The sequence below is a fragment of the Sceloporus occidentalis genome, unplaced genomic scaffold, assembly GCF_023333645.1.
Source record: "Sceloporus occidentalis isolate IW3139 unplaced genomic scaffold, rSceOcc1.0.p SCAF_27, whole genome shotgun sequence".
In the NCBI taxonomy this organism is placed as follows: domain Eukaryota; kingdom Metazoa; phylum Chordata; class Lepidosauria; order Squamata; family Phrynosomatidae; genus Sceloporus; species Sceloporus occidentalis.
Window position 1 is genome coordinate 10,008,348 of NW_028317007.1, and position 24,216 is coordinate 10,032,563.

General features: G+C 38.6%; 1 protein-coding gene across 3 annotated transcripts in view; it reads right to left on the reverse strand.

The window, feature by feature from the left end:
* LOC149299922 (sodium leak channel NALCN-like) overlaps window positions 1–24,216 on the reverse strand; it is a 150,614-nt gene that overhangs the window by 48,552 nt on the left and 77,846 nt on the right. For all 3 annotated transcript variants that reach the window (XM_089485815.1, XM_089485814.1, XM_089485813.1), the window contains 3 exons: window positions 23,801–23,992; window positions 15,983–16,120; window positions 9,734–9,808 (listed from right to left, as the gene is read on the reverse strand). In XM_089485815.1, coding sequence (XP_089341941.1) covers window positions 9,734–9,808; window positions 15,983–16,120; window positions 23,801–23,992 — 405 coding nt within the window. The remainder of the gene's footprint in view (window positions 1–9,733; window positions 9,809–15,982; window positions 16,121–23,800; window positions 23,993–24,216) is intronic.

Here is a 24,216-nt window from a genome sequence, read left to right on the forward strand (position 1 = left end):
TTGTATAATGTATAATTCAATGTGTGTGAAGAAATCTCACTGATTATGGCACGGCCAAGATCTTTGATTTTAATTGTAGTAGCTTTTTCCGATAGTTTATATTGTTTAATTGCAGCCAAGGTCAAAACATGTAATGAGCAATCAAATAAATGGTCTTTCCAGACACCAATGAAAATATAAATGTTGGTTTACTAAAATATAAGTGTAATTAGCCATTTGCTGTGAATGTGCAATGTTATGTCTTGATGTTCCAGTCATTAACCTTTTTAGACCATCTAGCAACAGGAAAATGCTTGCTTGAAGGACTACAAACTACAAAATAGTCTACACCAGCCTGAATTTTGAAGGTTACCCATTTCACCTTCAAAGGGTTATATGAATTCCTATTTTTGTAGGTAATATTTTTTTTCAATATATTGCATGATTGTTAACAGACAGACTAACCGAAGAAAGGAGAATAGGACATCTATAACACAATACAAATGTAATTTCTAAATATTTGACAAAAAGAAGAGAAATCGCACGAAATGAAAGTGTTTCACTGTAGATATATTTTTGCAATGTTTCTTCATTGAATATCACAAAAGATGATAATGTAAATGTTAGCACAGTCTGATTGTTTATCTTTCGTGGCTTTTGTTGATAGCAATGACATTAATACTTTTCTAGTAATACGTCAGTGCAGCTAACAAAAAGCATTGGGTTAAGGTATAATGCCAGCCATTGGGTATTTTCTGTGAAGCAATTAAACACACTTGGGTGTCAAACTGATACCGTATTTGCTCGATTATAAGACAAGGTTTTTTTCAGAGCAAATGCTCTGAAAAATACCCCATGTCTTATAATCGGGGTCGACTTATAATCAGACCTCAAATAGGTCTGACTATGAGACGACTAAGATCCTGATCCCCCGCAGCTGCAGGGGACCTGGATCCTCCTGTCTCCCCCCGCCCCACTTACCGGTGCTTCTGAGTCCCTGGTGTGTAGCCGGGGCAGTGTGTAGATGTCTACGCGATTCGCATAGACAACTTACGCTGCAGCCGGAAGGAGGTATGGCTAGCAGCGGGGGTTGTCTGCGTACATCACTCAGACCTTCCCTGGCTGTCAGAGATCAGAGTTCCCCGCATGACATCTACTCGCTGCCCCGGCTGCATGACAGGGGAGTCAGAAGCACCGGTAAGTTTGGGGGGGGCGGGGAGTGTTAAATGGGGGGCTTAAGGCATTTCTGGAGGCAGAGTGTTCTATGAAATGCCTTTTAACCCCCTTAATGCCACTCTGCCTCCAGAAATGCCTTTTTTAACTCTCTATACGCCACTGCCTCCTGAAATGCCTTAAACCTCCCTATAAGCCACTCTGCCCCATAATATGCCTTTAAACCCCCTTAATGCCAGTGTCATATAGGGGTATAAGGCATTTCTGGAGGCAGAGTGGCACATAGGGGGTCAAAAGGCATATCATGGGGCACAGTGGCATATAGGGTTAAAAGGCATATCATGGGGCAAATAGGGGGTATAAGGCATTTCTGGGGCAGATGTGCATAACTGGGGGGGCAGGTTGGAAAATAGAAGGAAATTAAAAAAAACAATTTTTCTCAATCAGCTTTTATTTAAAAAAATAGTTTACATGAATTAACATCTACTGGTAAAACTTTTTTCCTATAGGGTCGTCTTATATTCAGGCTTTTTCTTTTTTCTAAATTAATATTCAGATTAATCAGGGTCGTCTTATAATCGAGCAAATACGCTATATTGCAAGAAAAGGGAAAATAAGGCTGAGTGATAGCAAAAGTGATAAAGGTTATGAGAATAAAAGGTCAGCTAATACAGAGACAAGAATATTCAAAATTTCAAGGAACAAGTGACCCAGCATGTATGGAAACAAAGGTAGAATTAGACCATACTAGCGTCTATAAGCAGGGGAGGGCACTAACATTGCTCATGGTGGACGTTTACTGGGGTCTGTGGTGGACAATTTAATGGTGTTTTATGGACCTTCACAGACCTTGCCATAGACACTGGTGTCCTAGTACACTTTGCCTATCTCTGCTGATAAGTGTATAGATAAGTTCAAAGATCACAATAAATCAGTATGTTTCAGCACAAGGACACAGACATCCTTTAAGCACAGTTGTGGGCTGGTGGGCCACTGCCTCACTCTATTGATCAGTCCCCCGGCTCACAGCTAATACACAGAGGGACTGACTAATAGAGATGAGTGTGGCCGCTGGTAAAGGGACGTGTGTTTGTAAATTTGTATATATATATATATATATATATATATGTATCATTACATAATAATAATACATGAGTGTGTAAATTAATGTAAGCAAGTGTATGAGAAATCAGATTCACAATACCACACATTAATAGAGATTTAGACAGAATAAAGTTATATACATGTGTGACACCCTCTTGAAGAATTCAAATCTGTTTGCTGTGAAATTAGACCCACTTGTGATAAACTGTCAGTGCAAGAATTAACTTCGGGGGAAGCACCTCTTCTCCGGTTCTCTGTGTCAACACCAGAATGCTCCGGGCTGCGGGGTCTTGACAGGCCCCACTCCCCTAGCATTTCCCCTTTAAATGGGGGTTTCCCGCGATATCAGTGGGAACGCCTCCTGACATCAGTGGGAACGCCTACTGACATCAGGGGGAACGCTCCCTATGTCAGAAGTCCTGCCCACCGATGCCAGTCAGTGGGCAGTCCTGGCTGCGTCCCGCAAGGACAGGCTCCCGGTAGGCGGAGCCCAGAAGTTCCCAGTTATGCCAAGGAGGACCCTATCGCTGGAAAAATAACATAAAATGGCAAGACTGATCTTTGCCAAAACCTGTGAACATAAGTTATTTATTTTGTTTGAGAAACCATTGTGTAGTTTACCCCAACTCCTGTTTGGGATTAAAACATTTTAGTATTTTTGTTGTAATTCTCTAATTTTTGGAAATGAGACCACCAATAGATACTTCCATTGCAATATAATTGTTGCCATATGTTTTTCATACAGGAATACAATTTAAATGGAGTTTACTTACTGGAAACATGCACCAAACAAAGGCGAAAAGCAGTCTCTCAGCTGTTAGATTGTATTTCGAACATATGGCAATTTGCAATTAATACCACAGTTAAATGAACACTAACAACAGTCATGCTTAGTAGAAATTGCGCTTTTAATCATATCTATTTTCCAAGCAGATAAGACGGCTGTATTAAAGCTATTTAACTTAAGCTATAATTACATCTGCTTTCCTGAGTTTCTCTGCTGTTTTTGTAATCCTCCATACCTTTGTATTATTTTTGAAACTGGTCTCTAATTGCAAAATGCTAATGCAATGCATATTAATCATCACTGTTGAGATAACAAACAAGCACCCAAGAACTTTCTTTCAGAAACAATTAGAACTCAGGTTGGGAAATATGTACAGTGCTAACAAACATGTTATAATGTTCACCAATTCATGAAAACTAAATATATATAAATAGTAATGCAGGGGAAATATTATACACTGCTTATTAATGTTAATGTGTATGTTCTCCTTGTCTTAGGCTAGCAGTAAAGGCTATAAATTAAACCACAGTCCCTCTACTCCTATCTCATTTACCCTCAACCTCTTAATAGATTGCAATCTTGCTCTGCAGGGTCTTCTCCTTCTTTAACAGTAGAGCTTATTATGTGTTAGTCTTATTGTCAAATTGGATATTGGCAATTTTAATGTTATATTTTCACTGTCCCCCTGATATAATATTAACCACGATTAGAGGTGACCCAGTCATTAGTGTAATTGTCACCTATGAACTATCTCTCCCTCCCACAGGGAGACAGGATGGTTTTATAAGGAGGCAGTCCTGCAATATAAGTACTTATGTATGCATTCTTTAACCTCTTGATGACAAGACTTTACTTGTACTGCATTTTTGCGGTGTTGCTATTTAGCTGTAATTTTCTTCTTTCTCATTTAGTGCACCAAACACATTTGATATTGTTTTTAGGACAAGCAGGGCTTTCTTTATATACCATTATTTTTACCATATCATCTAATATACTATAACAAATTATAAAATATGAAGACATTTTTTTAAAAGGACTTTTACTTGAAATATCTTTTACTCCTCTGCAAAAATTCATGAAAAAAACTGCACATTATAGGGTAATAGGTAGCATACTGCTACTTCAAAACAATTTTTTTCAAATATGGTCATACTAGCCCCATGTCCTATTAGGGACATCTTTGAAGGCAGCCACCTCAATTTACCCCATCAAACCATATATGTATGAAAACTAGATAAATGCTATTATTTAAACTTTTCCCATGTACTAATTCTACCACCACCCTTTGTAAAATTTTATGCGAGTAAATTTTGTTGCATTTTCTTTAGGTAAGAATTTACAGCTCCTGGTTTATGCCATGCGATTACAGGTATTTAAAAGCAGCCTGTACATGTACGGGTTTTGACACAAATGCATTGCATCGTGAGCCCGTACATGTATTGGCTTTGTCGTGAGGGGGTTAAAAAACAGAACATTTACGGCACTGAGATACCAACTGCGTTACAAGCTGTAGGAGTCCTCCTTGTCAGTGGTACAATGATCAAGGTAGCCAAACAGTGACAGAAAGGAGTAGATCACTGTCCGCAATGTTGGCCGAGCCAGTGCTGGAGCTAACTGGAGGAAAGTATAACGTGCAAGGAGATGCATTCATCAGAGTAATTTAAAAGGGACCTCTCAGCAATAATATGCATATGATAGCTGGAGTATCCCTTTAAAAATGAAAAAAATATATAAAATCACTTACCTTAGGTAGAATCTCCCTGTCTCCTCCTTTGTATGATTCTCTACACTAATAGGCTGCTTGAAGCCTATATTACATTTTATGCATGTTAACACTCAGCTTTTTGGACTACCATCTGGTAAACCAATATCAAATGTTTAACTCACAATCTATTAAACCCAATATATATGCATATTTTATTTTCTCATTCTAATAATTATATTGGGGTTGATAAACATTTTTCTCCTTCTCATCCTTTTAAATATATTCATCTCTGTTTACAAATAGTAATCAGTGCTTCAGATCCCATTTTCAGTATCTAACTCAGTCCTGTGTTTCCATGACTTGCAGCACCAGTCTCTATGGTAACTAAAATATTGAATTGCAGATGTATGCATCTCTCTAACTTAATTATTCACAAGTATGTTTAGTCTCCAGGTGCTTTCTCCCTTTCCTTACTAACCTCTCCTAAACTCATACTTATACTACGTATATATATATATATATATATATATATATATATATATATACACACACACACACACACACACATACACCACACGCCAATGGTTTCCATTTCCAACCTTAATGAGTGTTAGGAACTTAAGAGGATGAAATTAAGTGTAGACAAGAACATTTAGCTTTCTTAAAATGTTACAAAAATCTACTTATGTGTCAGTTTACGTAAAGCTATTTCAGTACTGCAAATAATCCTACTTGCTTTAGCCTGGAAATATATTTGGTGGTTATATAAAAAAATATATGCATTTCATTTTTCTATAATTTCTAAAAAAAATCCTTTTGTTGCTATGCTGATAATAGCACTTTTCAAACTTGGAGCCAGAATAAGTTATCCCATTATACCAATTCTCGCTTATCCCATTAAACATATAGATAACAATGTGACAATTGATCATTGTTAATAGGTTAATATACATTTAAAGCGATCTAGATAAAAAGTAGAATCCTCCAGTACAATAGATGATTCTTCCAAATGGGGCGCACATCCACATAGGGAAAAAAGAGATTTTTGAAAAAAATAGTGTGACTCTGTATGCAAATGAGGCTTAGCAGTATTGGAAGTAAGTAGTGCACTCACATTTCCAAGGACATAAATGCGCTCATCATAACATATTCTTTAATTCTTTGTAGCTAAAAAATATAAAAACACAGCAGCAATGGCACAGTATCACTTGGTCATGTGGATAAGATAAAATATTGCACTAACAACAGACGAAATGTACAAAAGCGTGTACAAGATAATCAGCTTTTAAACCAGGCACAGGAAAGTCCACCGTCCAGCAGCAGGAACTTCCCAATATATCCCTCTCTTTCAACGCGTTTCACCGGACAACCGTCTTCCCCAGGATTACCTTGTACACGCTTTGGATGTACGCCCCATTTGGAAGAGTTGTATAGATTATTAAGTGTTGGAGGAACGCTTATTTGGGTGCTGCTGCCTAATTAGGGAAAATATTATTTATTAACCCCTTTGTGACAAAGGCTGATTTTACTTTTTGTACCCTTCGTGACAATGGCCGTTTTAACATTTCTGCGCTGCTCGTGTTTAGCTCTAATTTTCTTCTTTACCGTTTACTGAACCCACACACATTAGATATTGTTTTTTTTCAGGACAAGAAGGGCTTTCTTTAGATGGCATTGTTTTGATTGTATCATATTATTTACTATTAAAAAAAGTATAAAATATGGTGAAAAATTTAGAAAAAAATGACTGTTTCTAACTTTTAGTTGAAAAATCTTTTACTCATCTATAAAAGGTAATGAAAAAACCTGCTAAATAGATTCTACTATTTGTCCTGAGTTTAGAAATACCCAATGTTTTTATGTTTTTTTGCTTTTTTCTACACATTATGGGGCAATAAGTACAGGTAGCATTTTGCTATTTTAAAGCCATTTTTTCCAAATCTGGTAATTCTTCCCCCCATGTGCCATTTCGGGTATATTTGAAGCCGGGCAATGCAATTTACCCCATCAAGTCATATATTTTTGAAAACTAGACAGCCCAGGGTATTCCAAATGCTAGTATTTTAACCCTTTCCAAGCACTAATTCTACCATCAGCCTTTGTCAAACTTTATGGTAGTATTTTTTTTTGCATTTGTTTTTTCACACACATTTTACTTCAGGTATGAATAAACAGGTTCTGGTATATGTCACTATCATAAAACACCCCAATATGTGTTTAGCAACATCTCCTGAGTACAGCGATACCTCACATGAATGATTTTGCCTGGCTGTTTGGGGGCAAAAGGGCCACATTTGGGGCATGCGCATTTTCAATGTTGAACTTTGGCGTTTGGCGATCAACTGCCCATGCCCTATTTGGTACATCTTTCAGCCATTCTTCGGGCCATTTCAGTGTGCCCAACAAAACCATATATTTTTGAAAACTAGACACCCCAGGGTATTTTAAATGCTGGTATTTTAACTCTTTGCATGCACACATTTTACCACCAGAATTTTTTCAAAGTTTGCAGTAGTATTCTTTTGTGTGTATTTTTCGCCACACACCTATGTTATGTATGAATTTACAGCTCCTGGTATATGCTGCTGTCACACAACACCCCAATATGTGTTCAGCAACATCTCCTGAGTACAGTCATACCCCACATGCATGGGTGTGTCATTTTTTGGGGGAACTAAAAGGCCACATTTGGTACGTGTGCATTTTTCTAATTGGAAATTAGATGTGTGGCCATCCTTCCCCCCGTGTTAATTGGGACATTGTTGAATGCTGGGCTCCATTGACTTGCATGGTTGAATGCAGTACCTGTATTCAACCTGCAAGTGGAGCCAGAGTTCTCTAGAGGGTCTGGAGCGAACTTTTTCATCTTTATTGTTTTTTTTTCCCGGGCCGCTGTAACCGCTCTCCGGAGCAGTCACAGTCCATCCATCCTGGGGGCATCCTGATCGAGGCATTCCAGCGACACCATTTAAGTTTAGGAGGTGATCGCCTCCTAAACGCTTTTAAAACGGGCGTCCGCCGCCATACAATGTATGGCGGATGTTGACGCCCCGGGGAGGGGCCAGAGATGGCCCCTAGTGCCGATCGTGGCGTTGCTGAATGCCTCGAGGTCGAGGCATTACAGCAACGCCGTTTGGGTGCAGAAAGCGAAAGAAGATCGCTTTCTGCACCCGTATAAAGACATGCCGGTCCTGGCACGTCAATTGTCGTAAGCGACATGTTTTTCTGTGACGTGCCCGGACCGGCAATTGTCATCAAGGGGTTAATTTACACTAGTGGTGTGTGTTTTCTTTTCTTGTGTTTTTAGTACAATAGATGAAACAGCATTGAAATTGGGACATTGAGCATTGAAATCAGACATAAAACAATGACATGGGGTTGCCACACTTTTAACCTTAAGTTTCCAACTTTTATATATATATATATATATATATATATATAAATACATATATATAAATACACCTATGAATACGATACTATGGTACTATGATAAGTACACCTAGCATATACGCCCAGATATAATGCTGCTCTATGAAATACAGTATTATGAAAGGTGACTCTTGCATTTTAATAATGAGAAGTAATAGCTTAGTGATAAAAACGGTATCTTCTTACCACAAGGAAATACATTATTATTATTTATTGTTTTATATAGCGCCATCAAATTCCATAGCGCTGTACAATGGGTAGACAGGACATAACAAGTAACATGTAACATAACAAATTGACTTACAAAGACAACAGGTGAGGAGGCCCCTGCTCAAACGTGCTTACAATCTTCAACACGCTAATTTTAATTTACCTGCTGTATGACTGATGTGGCAGCCTATGCACACAAGTCACGTCCAAGCCTGCTCCTGCAGTTTGTAAAGGATTGTCAAGATGTATTTGCTCATATTAACTGCAGGATTTCGTAGTATTTTGTAGTGAATTTACTCAAAAGTATGTGGGAGCATTTGCTTGTTGGTTATAGCACTTGCCTTCTGGGTATACGTATTTTTTACCTTACAGCTAAACTTTTGTAAGATTTTTTATTTTTTTAACTTTTTGTACATTTTTGTACTTTTGTTTTGACACAGATAGACACCTTTTTTCAGAGGCCATTATGGTTTGTTGAGTTCTTTTGATTGTTTATATTCTTTTTGGTTTTTTTAAAGTCCCATCACATCTTGTCATGCACAGCAAGGTTGGAGACACTGATGCAGGAAGGACACAAAGACCAGACAGCTTCAAGGGTAAGCCAAGGTCAGGAATCCAGAGGTCAGAATAAACAAGAACAAGCCAAGGTCAAACAATAAAGAGGAAAAAATTAAGATGTGAAGTGACTAGGCACCAATTAGAGGTTTTGGCACCAAAATATGAAAAGTCTGACTTCACTTCCCATCTTGAGTGTGGGAAGACTGTAGCCTATAAGTATATGTCCCTGCAGTTCTTGGTCTTACTACCAGAGGGCGCACGGAGGTGGATAGAGGTCTTCCTCTTCTCCGTGCCTGCTGATGCGGCTGTTGGCTAGTGGAGGGAGGTCTCCCTCTCCTCCGTAACGCCTGCTGGGGCTGCTTGCTGACGGAGGGGGGTCTCCGCTCTCCTCCGTGGCGGTGGCTGCGGCTGCTGACTGGTGGAGGGAGGTCTCCCTGTCCTCCGTGGCGGCTGTGGCTGCTGGCTGACGGAGGGGGGTCCTCCGTGGCGGCGGCTGCAGTTGCTGATTGAAGGAGGGGAGGTGTCCCTCTCCTCGGTACCTGCAGCAGAGACTGCTGGCTGCCGGAGGGGGGTCTCCCTCTCCTTCTCCTCCGTACCGGCGGCTGCTAATTCAGGTAGGTGACACATCTTGTATCACTGCATGTCAAATTAATCACCATAATGTTGTATTTTATGCTCTAAGAACATTATGCATGCTTAAATATATTTTTAATCGATTAGCATTAAAGACAACTCAAGTATTAATTCATTACATTTAGCAATATGTACTTGTTCGCTTCTTTCCTTACCTGCTTAAGCTTCTTCAAGTCTTCATCAAGCTCCAGATTATCCAAGATAACTGCCACAAACAAACTGAGTAAAATCTAGGAAAACAAAGAACATAGCTGGATATCAACCATTGTAGAGCACAAAATAAAATATTACATTAAATATAATAGTAATACATAGTAATAAAAATTTTAACTGCAATTTTATTTGATAAACTGTAATTTGGATATTTTGTATTCAGCACAACCGGATAGCTGGCATTTGTACCAGGGCATTACAGAAGTTTTTTGAAAATTCACATATTCACTTGTTGCCACCTATGTAGTAACTTAAGGGGGGGGCAACAACACCTGTGTGCTACCACTGTATTCTGTTGTCTTAGATGTATGCCATTACACTATTTATTAGTGTTTGGAGCACTTTACTAATATAGGCCATGGTGTGATATAGGATTCCAAGCTTCCCATTGGGTGTCTGGGTTAATTGAACAATAGAATAGTACGTTTTAAGGGGATCTTTATTTTTGGAATTAATTTGTGTTAAATCCCTTTTATAATAAGTCAAGCAACTATCAAGAGCTCTATCTTGCTATAACTTACCAGTTTTGGTTTACATTCAGTCCTCAATTTTATCTTATTTAACAATTAACTTATTTCAGAAACTAGTTTGTTTTGCTAATTAATTTTCAAAAGTTTTCAAAAAGCAGGCTGACACCGGGTGATATATGTTAACATTATCACGGTCAAGCATTTCCATATCAACTCTGTATTTTTTTATTAAACATTAAATGAAACAGACAAATGAATGCAAGAATTAGGGACATTACGCTAATGAATTTTGACCATAAAAATAACGATTGCATAGCTTAAAACATTGCAATAAACCGGGAAAGCAATTATTGTTTTACTGAAAAATTGACAGGAACTGAAAAATGGGTGCCTTTTGAAGATACAGTGTATACAGTGTACTAACTGTGACATAGATTAATAACCAGAATAATAACTCTTCAGTAATGATACAATTCATGTGTTTTTCTAGTCTGCTTTAGATGATCATTGGGAAATATAGAAATAAATAAATGTTCAATTCTCATTTAGATATTTTCAAATGCATTTATTCTAGAATAAAATTTAAAGCATACTGAAATCAAACATGAGCAAAGCTAATGCCAATCTGTCTGGCATGTAAGAAAAAGCTTATAGAGAAAATTACATTTAATATCTATATAAAAAATGATGGAGGCCCCACTATAGATGTATAAGTAATGCGAGCTGGTCATATTTTTGGAGTTGCCCCAGGGGGCCCCAATTTTAGTTCTGGTTGGTAGCTGCCATTGGTGTAATCCTTCTGGTTTTCTCCTTTGGACAGTTATAATGATTGATTTGTGGCTATATTCTGATCATGAAAGCTATAATGAAAATATTCCAGTCAATAAGTTTGTTTTTCTGTGGCATGTGCTGCTGCATTTCTATAAAACAGGTTTAGGTACATATCTAAAATTTCCTTTATTGAGCTGTGAGCCATGTTTAGCTTAACATTACTACCCATTTAATTTTATCTTCTGATCACTGCAGCTGGATATATCTCAAAAGTATTAATAAAATCTCTATCAGCACTGCGTGTACTGGAAGACTACAGTATTCATCAGCCAGTCTTTTTTCTCATACCCTTTCACATCTTTTGGTACAATATTGAATAAAATTCTCATTGTGTTTATTTTTTTTTTGCCTTTTTCTGCATCAACATATATATGCACTCACAAATGTTGAATGTGATGTACTTTGTTTTTCCAACTTCAGTAACTATGTAAGTATCTTAGCCATCTTGCTTTTGCGCAACTAGCTAGAGGCATTAGTAGCACTTTACAGATTTCTGGTCAGACCTCATCTTGAGTATTGTATACAGCTCTGGAGACCCTATCTCCAGAAGGATGTTGACATTTTGGAGAGAGTTCAGAGGGGGACTACTAAAATGGTAAATGATTTGCATGATGAAAATATCAAGAAGACTATGTATGGCTTGGAAGAAAGGAGAGGGGAGATGTGACAGAAACATTTAAATAAAGGCATTTAACAAAGTACAAGAAGTTTGTTTCAAATCAGGGAAAGTGTTAGAGGTAATAATATAAAAATAGAGGGTCAAGGACTAGAAAATGTTACTTAACTGAGAGGGTAGTAGATAAGTATAACTGTCTCCCATCAGATGTGGTAGAGGGAATTTAAACATGCATGCGATAGGCATAACGCTATTCTCAATCTAAGACAAGTCTTAGATGTAAGTCCTCACATCAGAAAACGTGTGCAGACTAGATGGGATGAATGGTTCTTAGAGCCTCAATATTTTCCATGATGTCATGGGGTCAGATGGAGAAGCCCAATTGGCGAGTAGGCCGGTTTTGCAGTAGAAGTCTAAGGCTAGGTTCACGAGGGTAGATAAGGCAAGAAGGTCGAAATCAGTAAGATAAGGCAAAAGACACTAAAAAAATTACTACAAGCACTGGCACAACCAAGCTCTACAACTGAGCAAGGAGGAAAGGGCAGGATCCAATATATATAGAGCTGCTCTAATTACCTTGCTCAGGTGGAACAGGGTAAAAACACTTTAAGAGGCATGTGGGCAGACCTGGGAGCTGCAGTGATGGAGAACGCAAGGGAGTTCATGGATCCCTTTTGTTGTGTAGGGGCCGGTGGCTTGGTTAACCAGTCGGGGGGCGCTGGACAATTGCCAATTGCTCATACTTTTTTGAGGGGCGCCACAGGTGATACTCTGACATGCCCCCCCATGAGGTTCAGGAGCCATGGCACCCTCTGGACAGCAGCCTTGCACAGGTGCATTGGGAGGGGTATGTTGTGCAGAGGCAGGTTGTGCTTATCTAACCTGTTGCTGTTTCTGTATGGTTTATGTAGTGATAGCATCTGCTAATCATGTGGGCTCCATGCTGCTTGGCTCCGTTGTAATGTCACAGGGTCAGGCAGAGCAGCCCAATGGATGCCGAGGCCGGGTTTGCAGTACAAAAAGGTACTTCAAAAAGCGTGGTCAAAAACAGGCAGATGACTAGGGGAGGTGGTTAGGTTCACAAAGAGGTCAAAATCAGGAAGATAAGGCAAAAAGGCACATGGAACACTCACTGGCACAAGCAAGCCCCACAACTGAGCGAGGAAGAAAGCGCAGGACCCACTATATATATATATATATATATATATATATACAATAAAGTGGGTCCTAATTACCTTGCTCATATGGAACAGAGTATTATCTGTTTGAGAGGCGTGCACGTGTGGACCCGGGAGCTGCAGTGATGGAGAGGGTGAGGTTGCACGTGTACCCCTTCTGATGGTAAGCGAAGGGGTTGGGGGCGCCGGAAGGCATGGGTGCCGACCTCACACCCCTCTGCTGCCAGATTGCTGGCGGAGTTCCAAGCTGCCAGCCATACTTGTTGAAAGATAACTTGCAAGTTATACATATGAATTGTTTTCCATAATTACAGATACATTGTGAAACTACTTGTTTTACTTTTCTCTACTAAAGGTGTTTTATAAAGAATCCCTAAAATAACAGCATAACGGTTAAGTGTGCTCTTAAATGTTCAAATATTTACAGAAGAACTGAGCTTCAGTGGATATTAAAAAAACCTTGAGGGGCATGAACAGTGTCAGAAGTGCTCACTCACCCTTAGAACCTATCACGATCAGTGGTTTTACCATAATTTCTTAACATAACAAAAATTAACTAAAAATGCCTATAACTAGTTTTGATTGTGGAAAGTGTGATATTTAGGAATTGTAGTAGAGCATTGTTGCTTAAATTAAAGTTCTTTAGACATGTCTTGAGGATTCCGGACATGCAAAAATGTATCCATTTAAGTGGTGCACGCATTTGAATCTCTTGCTTACCACTGGTTTCACTGTATCTTTCTTTTTGAAGGTATAGTTTAGAAGCCATGTTCACGATTTTGGAATCAGTCAGTTAAATCACACTTTATGTTTTCGATATACTTTACATTTGTTTATTTACTTTACTGTTTAGTTGTTTTATATCATATGCTGAGTAGCATTTTCTTCTTTAGAAATCCCTGTGTTTTATTTTCACAGACATAATCTTTGTAAAAAAACCTTCTGTAGTGCTAAAAGAAAATTAAACGGATGGCCCAGATATATCGACTTGTGTTGTGAATGGCTTTGAATACTTTAAGCAGTGAAACGGTTATGGGCAGTAATGTGGCACTTTTATGTTTTGTCTTAAAAGAAACTGCTGAAAACAGTTCTTTTACATGTTTATTCCTTGGCTATTAAGCATTTTTCTCCCCACTTGCACCATATGCAAACATTGTAATAGCTCTAGTCTTAAAGAAAATAACATCCTAAAAATGATAATAAACATAACCAATTTGGCATTTAAATCTGAAACCACCCACCATTTTTGACAGCTGAGTGGGAGTAATTATATAGCAAACTGTTAAACGAATAATCTAGCTATACTGCCTATGTACAAACTGAGAAAGATCTTGAATCTTACAATGATAGTGTTCATTTTTGAAAACGAGCATCAGATGGCAATATATTAATTCCCCGGAGGCATCCATTTCATCCAACACTACTTCTCCTATTTGGCACAAAGTTTCCAGCTTTCAAAGAGACTAGATTTTTTGCTGGACTCTATTAACATTTCTGGAACAAATAGAATTTATATTTGTTCCACAAATGGAGGTGCAAATGCAAACCTAAGTATTGCTTCTTTGATAAAACCCCCCAAATATTTACAAAAAGGTAAATGTGAATGGTGCAGGGGTTCAGAGATGCAGGTCAAATATGTTAATAGAGGACATCAAACCTTTCTCCAGTAAGAGACAGATATTTTCAGGTACCTAAATAGCATTCATACCAAAGTCAGGATATTGCTCCAATAATAATTTAGGAGACTGAAGCCACTTTGCCTTGAATAATTCCTAGAATCTGTGATCATGTTGTTTCCCAATAACAAAGCTGTCATTTCTTGGGTTAGGCAGTAAAATATTATAGTGAATGGAAATAAGTATTGTGAGAATAATACTGTCTTTAATAATCCATGGCATGGCATATCTTTCAATGACAAGTGCAATCATGGATATGGATTGCTCAAATGACTTTGTCGATTAAAATCAACGTTGATGGGCAACATAATTATTGGTGAATGGAAGTTTTTTTTCTTTTACAGAAACAAGAAATGTCAAAAATATGATAACTACAGATTTGTTCATGAATTTGAACTGCGTCTATCATAAAAAAGAGAAGACCAGGCAAGGCAGGTTGCGGACGGGAGCAGAGGAGAAAGAAGGACGCCGAGCAGTTGCTGAAAACGACCGCTCGGCACCCCTTGGGCCCCCCTGACTGGCAGAACTCCAGGGCCCGGTCGTAGACGCGACCCCTGTGACGCTGGATGTTCCGCCTTTGTCTGACACACTCAATTCCAACCATCTTGAAACTAGTGAACAGTCCAGATCAGGTCCAAACGTGATTAGTTGGTCAGCTTTCTGTATGCTTTACGTCAGATGGAATGTTTCAATGTTTAGATTATAACATACAATAAACTGGATTGGTGTATTTTAATCTAAGAATTTATATACTGTTACTTCTCTACATTGCATTGCCCTACATTCATCACAGGGATACAACTCACACAGTTCCCTCTGCAATAAGTACTTTTCTGCTTAAATAAAAGCAATGTATATAGCTTCACTTAACTTTCTGGCAGCAAAGTGAACATTAAAATGACAACGCTATCTGGAAACCTATTGTCAATTCTAAAATGAACCTATTTTTAGCATTTATTAGTGTGAACAAATCTCTTGTGTTCATTTCCATGCCAATCTTTAGGAAATAGCTGCACTGATTTCTAATCAACTATTCAGACCCTAGAGGCTTTAAGCTTTTGTCTCCAGTATAATTACTGCTGTGATTAGAATGCAATGGAACTGAAGAGCGACTATCGGCATGATGAATACCACTGGGTGGTAATTTAAGCAGCATATTGTTAAGGTCAGTTGCAAGAACACCGCTTTCTGTCCACCAAAATCATTCAAACAAGACCAAAAAACTATATATGTACAGCAAATCCCAGCAGGGGACATTGTGGCTAATTGATGCTAATATTAGTTCAAAATCAGTAACAATTTGGTTGCACTGGGTCCATATTTTGAGAATATTTTGTACTATTGGTAAAAGGAAAGCTAAATACACATGGCATGTGTAATGTATGCTGTTATCTTCACAAATGTATAAACAGAAACTCACCAGAGTTGCAAAAAGATGATAGAGGATGAAGTAAATTGCAACCACGGGGGCCCACATATGTCCAACAGCATTAAGAGTTTGATCCATGACATCTACCCATCCTTCTTGAGTCAGAATCTGAAACATTGACATGAATGCCTGCAGGACACAAAAACACAAAAATCACACCACATCTCCATACCATAATCAGGAATTGCTAATGAATAAAGTTATTTCACAGATACATAAGCAGATACAGTGCATGCAGATTTGAGGATATAATCATTCTGAAATAAGATAAGAATCAAGTGCACCTGATTTGTAGAACACATAATGTGTTTGGTAATCTGGACCACATTTGCCAGGAGCCCCCAGCAACACAGCATCATGACAAACTCGGCACATACATTTAGTAAACCGAACCCTACTAAGGAAGCTGAATTTTTGCAGGTACTCACTACTAACCTCATTGCTGCAAGGTCCCCCATCTAACTACTGGCTCTGTTAAGAGCTGAAATTAGTATAGTTCTTAACAGTATGAAAAGCAAGCATAGAAGGAGCTAATGTATAAAGTTCAAGGGGAAAATGTAACTTCTAGCATTGGTGTCTATATATACTTAAAATGCTTACTATTCTTGATTGAATATAATAAATAATGCGTAATACTTACTAAGTTGTATACAGTATACTTATAAATGCAAATATAAAGAAACTATATGTTTTCAATAACATGGCATTCAGAATCATCTATCTGCATTTGGATTGTTACAATCTAATTCTGGCCTGCAGGGGTCTCTGCTTGCACATGATGCAATCTTTTAAAAAACTCACCAAACAACATTCTACCACTGAGATAACTCAGACAAGGTCAAAAACTAGTGCTTTATTCCACCATTTAAAGGCTTAATGTTAATACATAAGCTAAATGCATACATATAAGTCATATTTTTTATGAAGATCTACAGATTAAAAAGTTGGCACACAATGAAGAAATGCACCATGAAAGTTACACAAGATACTGGTTTGTTAAGGAAAGCTAATTAGTTTGAGTTTGAATAAGTAGCAGTTTTTTTCTTGAGCCTACATACACATTTTATTTTTCATAAGTGAAAATTAAGAAAGATTGACAAAGATAAGCCCCTTCTGGAATCAGAAAGCTAACTCATGCTTTCACTTCCAAAGTAAGGTTAAAACATAATGACTATAGCGTACAGAGACACATAGGATATGTGTCAGGACTGGGTTGGGAGCTTTATGGTAGGAGCTGTAGAAACCAAGAAGCAGGCCGTCAAAAACACAATATAAATGAAAGATAATATAAATATGAATAAAGGTAATAATCAGTCAAGGTCAAGGCAGACGGCACAGGATCACAAGGGCTTAACAAAATAGGGCCGTGGGACAGGAGACAGACACTAGATCTTGGTAATACTTCAGCATGGAATGAGGAGAGAGTAGAGTTTATATAGGGCTACAGGTGACCAACTCCTCCCATTAGCTTCAGGTAACTAACTCTCTCAGAGTAGGATTGGCCAGGTATGTCTTTTCAGTATTCAACCAATGAGGACACACCTGGAACAGTAGCACACGCCCCCCACTGCACGCTGCAACTCAATCACACCACCCCACGCGGCCGCATCAAGACTAGAAGAGGACCTGGAAGAGAAAGCCTGAGATAGCGGAACCCGTGCCGTGCAGACGCAGGCCTCAAGACCTGACAATATGTACAGGATATTATGGTGCTATATGAATTAGTAATAAATCAATAAATATATAAAAATAGGTGCACATTATTTCAGATGCCTTATGCCCAAACCTTTTGCCTTTGAGTAGTTGGTCACTAGCAGAGAAGCTACGATGGTAACGCTATGCAAGATAACTCCATAAGAAAAACAACCACAATATTAAACCGCACGAAGGGTTGCTGGGTGTACTGTTTTCAACAAAATAGTACAGGGAAAAATTTGCAGTTTATTGTTTTCAACTAGACTGCGCAATTGGTCCAGGAAAAAAACAAAACACATTACATGTACATAACTGCTAACATCTCCAGTTTGGGACACATTAATAATTGGTGCCCAGTATTTTAATCACAGCCATCTGGCAATTACAGATAGGCCCCAACTCTTGTATGATACAACGTGTTCTGCTTAAGATCAGCTTCTATCAGCTTATGACATGTATCTAAAATTCAAACAGCAAAATTACAGAGCCTACAGGTTTGAAAATGGGATTGTTAGTTTTATGTAAATAAATCAATCTTATGAAGCAATCATTGAAGTAATTCTAATTTGATTTTCCTTTTCTAATTTAATTTATTGAACTTGTTAAGATCAGGGCAGGTCTTAGTGCCAGGCAAGTCAGGCAACTGCCCGGGGAAAGTAGACCAGGGTGGCAACATCAGTTCTTCTGACTCTAAACATACCGTATTTGCTCGATTATAAGACGAGGTTTTTTTCAGAGCAAATGCTCTGAAAAATACCCCTCGTCTTCTAATCGGGGTCGTCTTCTAATCAGACCTCAAATAGAGGTCTGATTATGAGACCAAGATCCAGATCCCCCGCACCGCTGCAGGGGACCTGGATCCTCCTGTCTCCCACCCCACACACACCCCACACACACCCCACACCCCCCACACACACACTTACCGGTGCTTCCTGCTGTATTGCCGGGGCAGCGGGTTGACGTCTAAGCGATTCGCGTAGACAACGTCCGCTGCAGCCGGAAGGAGGTGTGGCTAGCAGCAGGGGTTGTCTGCGTCCGTCGCGGATACCTTCCCCGACTGTCAGAGATCAGGGGAACTCTGATCTCTGACAGCCGGGGAAGGTATCCGCGACGGACGCAGACAAACCCCCGCTGCCAACTCCACCTCCTTCCGGCTGCAGTGGAAGGAGACGTCAACCCGCTGCACCGGCAATACAGCAGGAAATTGGAAGCCCGGTAAGTGTGTGTGTGTGTGTGTGTTAAATGGGGGCATAGGGCATTTCTGGAATGCCTTATACCCCTATATGCCACTCTGGCACTTAGGGGGTTAAAATGCATATTATGGGGCAGAGTGGCATATAGGGAGGTATAAGGCATTTCAGGAGGCATAGTGGCATTAAGGGGGCATTTAATAGAGCACTCTGCCTCCTGAAATGCCTTATACCTCCCTATATGCCACTCTGCCCCATAATATGCCTTTTAACCCCCTAAATGCCAGAGTGGCATATAGGGGTATAAGGCATTTCTGGAGGCAGAGTGCTCTATACAATGCCTTTTAACTCCCTTAATGCCACTCTGCCTCCTGGAATGCCTTATACCTCCCTATATGCCACTCTGCCCCATAATATGCATTTTAACCCCCTAAATGCCAGAATGGGAAATAGGGGTATAAGGCATTTCTGGAGGCAGAGTGGCACATAGGAGGTCAAAAGGCATACCATGGGGCACAGTGGCATATAGAGGGTTAAAAGGCATATCATGGGCCACAGTGCCATATTGGTGTGGCAAGCCTTGGGGCAGATGTGCGTAACTGGGGGACAGGTTGGAAAATACAAGGAAATAAAAACAAAAAAAAATATTTTTCTCAATCATAGCTTTTATTTAAAAAAAATAGTTTACATGAATTAACATTTACTGGTAAAACTTTTTTCCTTTAGGGTCGTCTTATATTCAGGCTTTTTCTTTTTTTCCTAAGTTAATATTCAGATTTTGGGGGGTCGTCTTATAATCAGGGTCGTCTTATAATCGAGCAAATACGGTACTACTGTCCCAAATCTTATCACTCCCACAACTGAGTTGGTTTGCTTTGGGCACCAAAGATTTTGGGAAGCATGGGCTGGAGAGAGATCAATTCTTTGGATAACAAGATTAAAGTAAACAAATTGGAGAGAGAAATGATCATAGTGAATCATAGTGATGGCAGTGAACAATACCGTTATAGAAGACTTGGGAGCTTTGAGTGCGTTGGCTATACTATTATAATAATATAATAATATTATTCAACACCGAACAAAATTAAAGGGAATGGGGAGACGTGCAATGATCATACCTGGGAACTCTCTGAGTTTGGCCGAGAGAACTGAAGAAGCACTGCTTCCACTCCTTGCCCAGTTCCCCTTTAAATGGGGGTGTTCCCAGATGTCAGCGGGAACGCCCAGTGACACTGGGAACGCCCCCTGACATCAGCAGGAACACCCACAGTACTGGCCCCGTCCCACAAGGGTAGGCCCCGGTAGCCGGAGCCCACAAGTTCCCAGGTATAGCAATGATGATCAGGCCTTACGCATTTCGTGCTGAATAGCACTTAATCACAGGCTCCTCAGCTGTTAAGCAGGAAACGTGTAAAGCATGACCAATATTATTCTCCCGCATGCAGATAGAATCCACATGTGTTAACTGATGATTAACCAGGTAATAAAGTTCCTGCTTTCAACTTGATGCCATTGATGTTCCGTGAGCAAAGTTTCTTAAAATAATATTGTTGCTGGAAATGTTGCTTTGAAAAAGCAAATAACCTTCCTTACCCATCATAAGTGAAGTGATTAATACCTTTCCATACGTCACAACAGACTTTCTTTGGACAGTACCAATTTTCAAGCAAAGCCATGCTGTGCTAGGTATTTGCCCCACTGCTTAGCAGGGTTATGCTTTACAGAAGTGAAAATGTATAATAACATTATGTAAAATAACAGTTAACAAACATCACGTGCATTTTTAATTCCAACTCCAAAAAAAAACAGTTTGCTGTACAAAAAGTTTACTAATTTAATGTATGGGGTTTTGTTTTAGTTATTTTTAATGTGCAACTGCAGTGTTATTTTATCTGGTGAGTGGCGTTTCATCGGGGTCTCTTGGACTGTGCATTACGGTCTCACTTATTTTGTCTATCCAATTGCTTCATCTTGATACCACTTTTATTCTTCTATTTTATATTTTAAAGATCGAAATGTTAAAAATGATAACTTTCAGTGTAATATTCTGCTTTGCCCATTAAGCACTCTCATAGACTGGTTACAAAGTTGGAAGCTTACAATTGTCTAAAATGACTTTGTATGTCATAGCATTAACATTACCCTGGCCCAAACCCTGTAAACAGCCCAAGATCATTATTCCTCCTCCAAACTTTACAGTATGCACTATGCATTCCAGTAGGTAGCATTTTCCTGGTATTCTCCAAAACCAGATTCGTTCATTAGGATTCTATATAGATAAGTTTGATTCTAGTAGTGATGTGCTTCACAACACTCCAGCCGACATTTGGCATTGCGTGCAGTTCCTGGTCCATGGATGTAGGTTCCAGAGTTTGGTCTCTGTAGTGAGCGATGCTACAGAGGACAGGCGATTTTAATCCTCTTCCGCACTCAGCGGCTCTGGTTTGTAAGTGTGCTTGGTCTACCTCTTCATGGCTAACCTGTCATTACTCCTAGATGCCTCCACATCACTATAATAGCACTTACAGACCTGGCAGGGTAGAAATTTCACAAACTGACTTGTGGCCACCATTCAAGTCAGCCTCCTTTAAAGTCTTCAGTACAACCCATTCTACTGCCAATGTTTGTCTATTGAGATGACTGCCTGTGTGCTTGATTTTATACACCTGTTAGCAATATGTATGCCTGAAACACCTAACCTTAATAATTAGGAAGGTGTCCTTTAGGTCATATAGTGTATGTGAAGGGGTTGGAGAGAAGGGCATTTGAGTGGGATGGGCTAGACTATGTTTATACACATAAAATATGTTTTGTTTTTTTAAATATGCTATTTTAATATGCATCGAAGCAAGAGTTAAGTTAAGAGCACCAAGCATTAAATCTTTGGAAACAATATAAAGCATGCATGTGTTTGCTGGTACCTTCAAGATAAAATCAAGTTATCAGAGATACAGAAATAGAAAAAAGATAACTATAATTTGTAACCATGACAACACTGAACTGCTGCCTATTCACTAGTGTCAAGTAAAAGAATAACCAGGAGAAAACATACAATTTAAGAGCATTAGTGCGAGTAGGAGGCCTGATTTTGCCTATGGACCTATGCTCTGAAATGGCTAAGCAGTTTGAAGTTACTCTACTGTTTTACAGGGATGAGCAGATGTTGACATCTTTTTTAACCCTATCAGTGCTCATAAAGCATAGAGCTCAACACATTGGTCCTCACTCAGGAACTCAAGCGTTAAAGTCAAATCATTGCAAATTTCAAGTGAAACTATCTAAAATAAAATAATGCCTCCGTGAATCTTTTTTCTTCGTCTATTGCAAACAAATATGTGGTGCTTATCTTCTTATCTCTCTCGGGAGAACTGTTCAACAGTAAATGTGAATTTTCTGCTTGTACAAGTTTGGCTAGCAGAACACTGATAAGTGACGGGCTGACAGTAAACAAATATTCAAACACTTAAGGATTTAACAATTCCATTTTTGTGATTACATACATTGGGAAATATGTTCTTGCTTGAACACTGTTCTTAAATGGCAATATATATATATATGGTGTTGTTGCAACAATTGTTCAAGAATGTAAGTTCAAGAGGCAATGTTTAGTTGGCTACTTCCCTCGGGTTTGTTAAACCAACCTATATTGTTATCGAAAATGAACATATGCCTTAAAGAGAACATAGTAGATAAACAAGAATCTACTCAATTAGGGGAATTGTAGTACCAGATTAAATAGGGAAGTGTATTCTTTATGGGGAGGGCAGTAAAACTGGAGGATGTGCACATAGTTACTGTGTATAGTTTAAGGAACACATTGTACTCATTTACGGCAAAAAAGATTCATGGGTGGATGTTTAATTTAACTATTTTTCAATCTAGGGATTATTGTGGCAGACTAAAAACTGTTAAAAGTTTATCAGTTTTTTATTTTTAACATCAGCTGCATCAAACCAATCTTAATAATAATAATAAATAATGTGATAAAAAGTGCATCATTATACAACTATTGTGTAACTTTTAATACTCTCCAGCCTGAATTTTACTAAAAGCCAAACAAAGTTAAATATATTTTCTGTAATACACTGAGGAAAAATCTATTCCTGACAGATCCAGGCTAAAGATGTCTACATTTATTCTAAACTGTTTACTAACAGTTTGATCAGAGCTGACAATGTTCCTGTAAACCTGGTCTTTCACAAATCATAACATCAGTTTGCTTTGCACAAATGTGCAGTTTGCTAGCGGGTGACACCTTATTTTGATTATATAACAGTAATGCCCTTTAGAAAAAAAAAAAGCTGTCTTTTTCTTCAACAAAACAGCGTATGAAGCCACGCAGAGATCAAAGGTGATTCTTCCCTGATGATATTTGGTTTACAGCAAGTTTTTTCATTCTACATGAAGCTTGAGTTGATGAATGACAGCTTGTGTACCACTACCATACACAACGCACCCAGGCACGTACAATCATGTTGAACAGCAATAGCTTAGCCCCAAGAAGAAGCCTCATTCAGTACCCAATCACCCTTATTAATCAATCAATTAAGATTTCAGAATTCACAAGTGTGGCCTCTAATGTTTTCATCTAACTGAAAATGTAGAGTAGGGTAATAAGATGTTATGGAATTATACATCCTATAATGCTAAACCAGCAGGTACGCAGCTATTTTTTTCTCTTAGAATGCTTGCTGGGCATCATGGGAGTTGTAGCTTTACAGCTCCTAGGGAGCTACCGGTTGTTCATCCATTATATAAAGAATGTAATATTAAAGATCTACTACAAAACCGATTTAAGTGAACAAGTTATGTACCACTAGAAAGTAACAATTGGGTTATGATAAAGCATTCTATTATCTTTTAACCTATACATGTATATATGCTATATGTATATTACCAACTGCACTGTTTGTTTAATACATACCCTGGGGAATGTTGTGAATCGGTCAAGTTCTTCCACAAAGCAGAACATCTGGAGACTGATTGCGGACATGACAATCAAAAGGCTAGCAGTGAATACCACCAGGCTTCCTAACTTTTTACCGGGTCCAAATATTTTATATACAAAGTCTTCTAAGGCAGGTGATATCTTGATTAGTCGCACTACTCTCAGAACCTGCAGAAAAGAAAAATACATTCATTTTGCAGATATGCTGACATAAGGCTTGACCTGACTATGTGTTTAAAAAGCCATTAATGGATATTGACAAGATCTGCAGGCAATTCATAGTCAGTAAAAATAAAATAAATCATCTGACACATTTTGCAACTATATATGATCAAAAATACTGTATAGCACAATATTACTGTCTATTTGTAATGCTATGTAAAATATAGGTA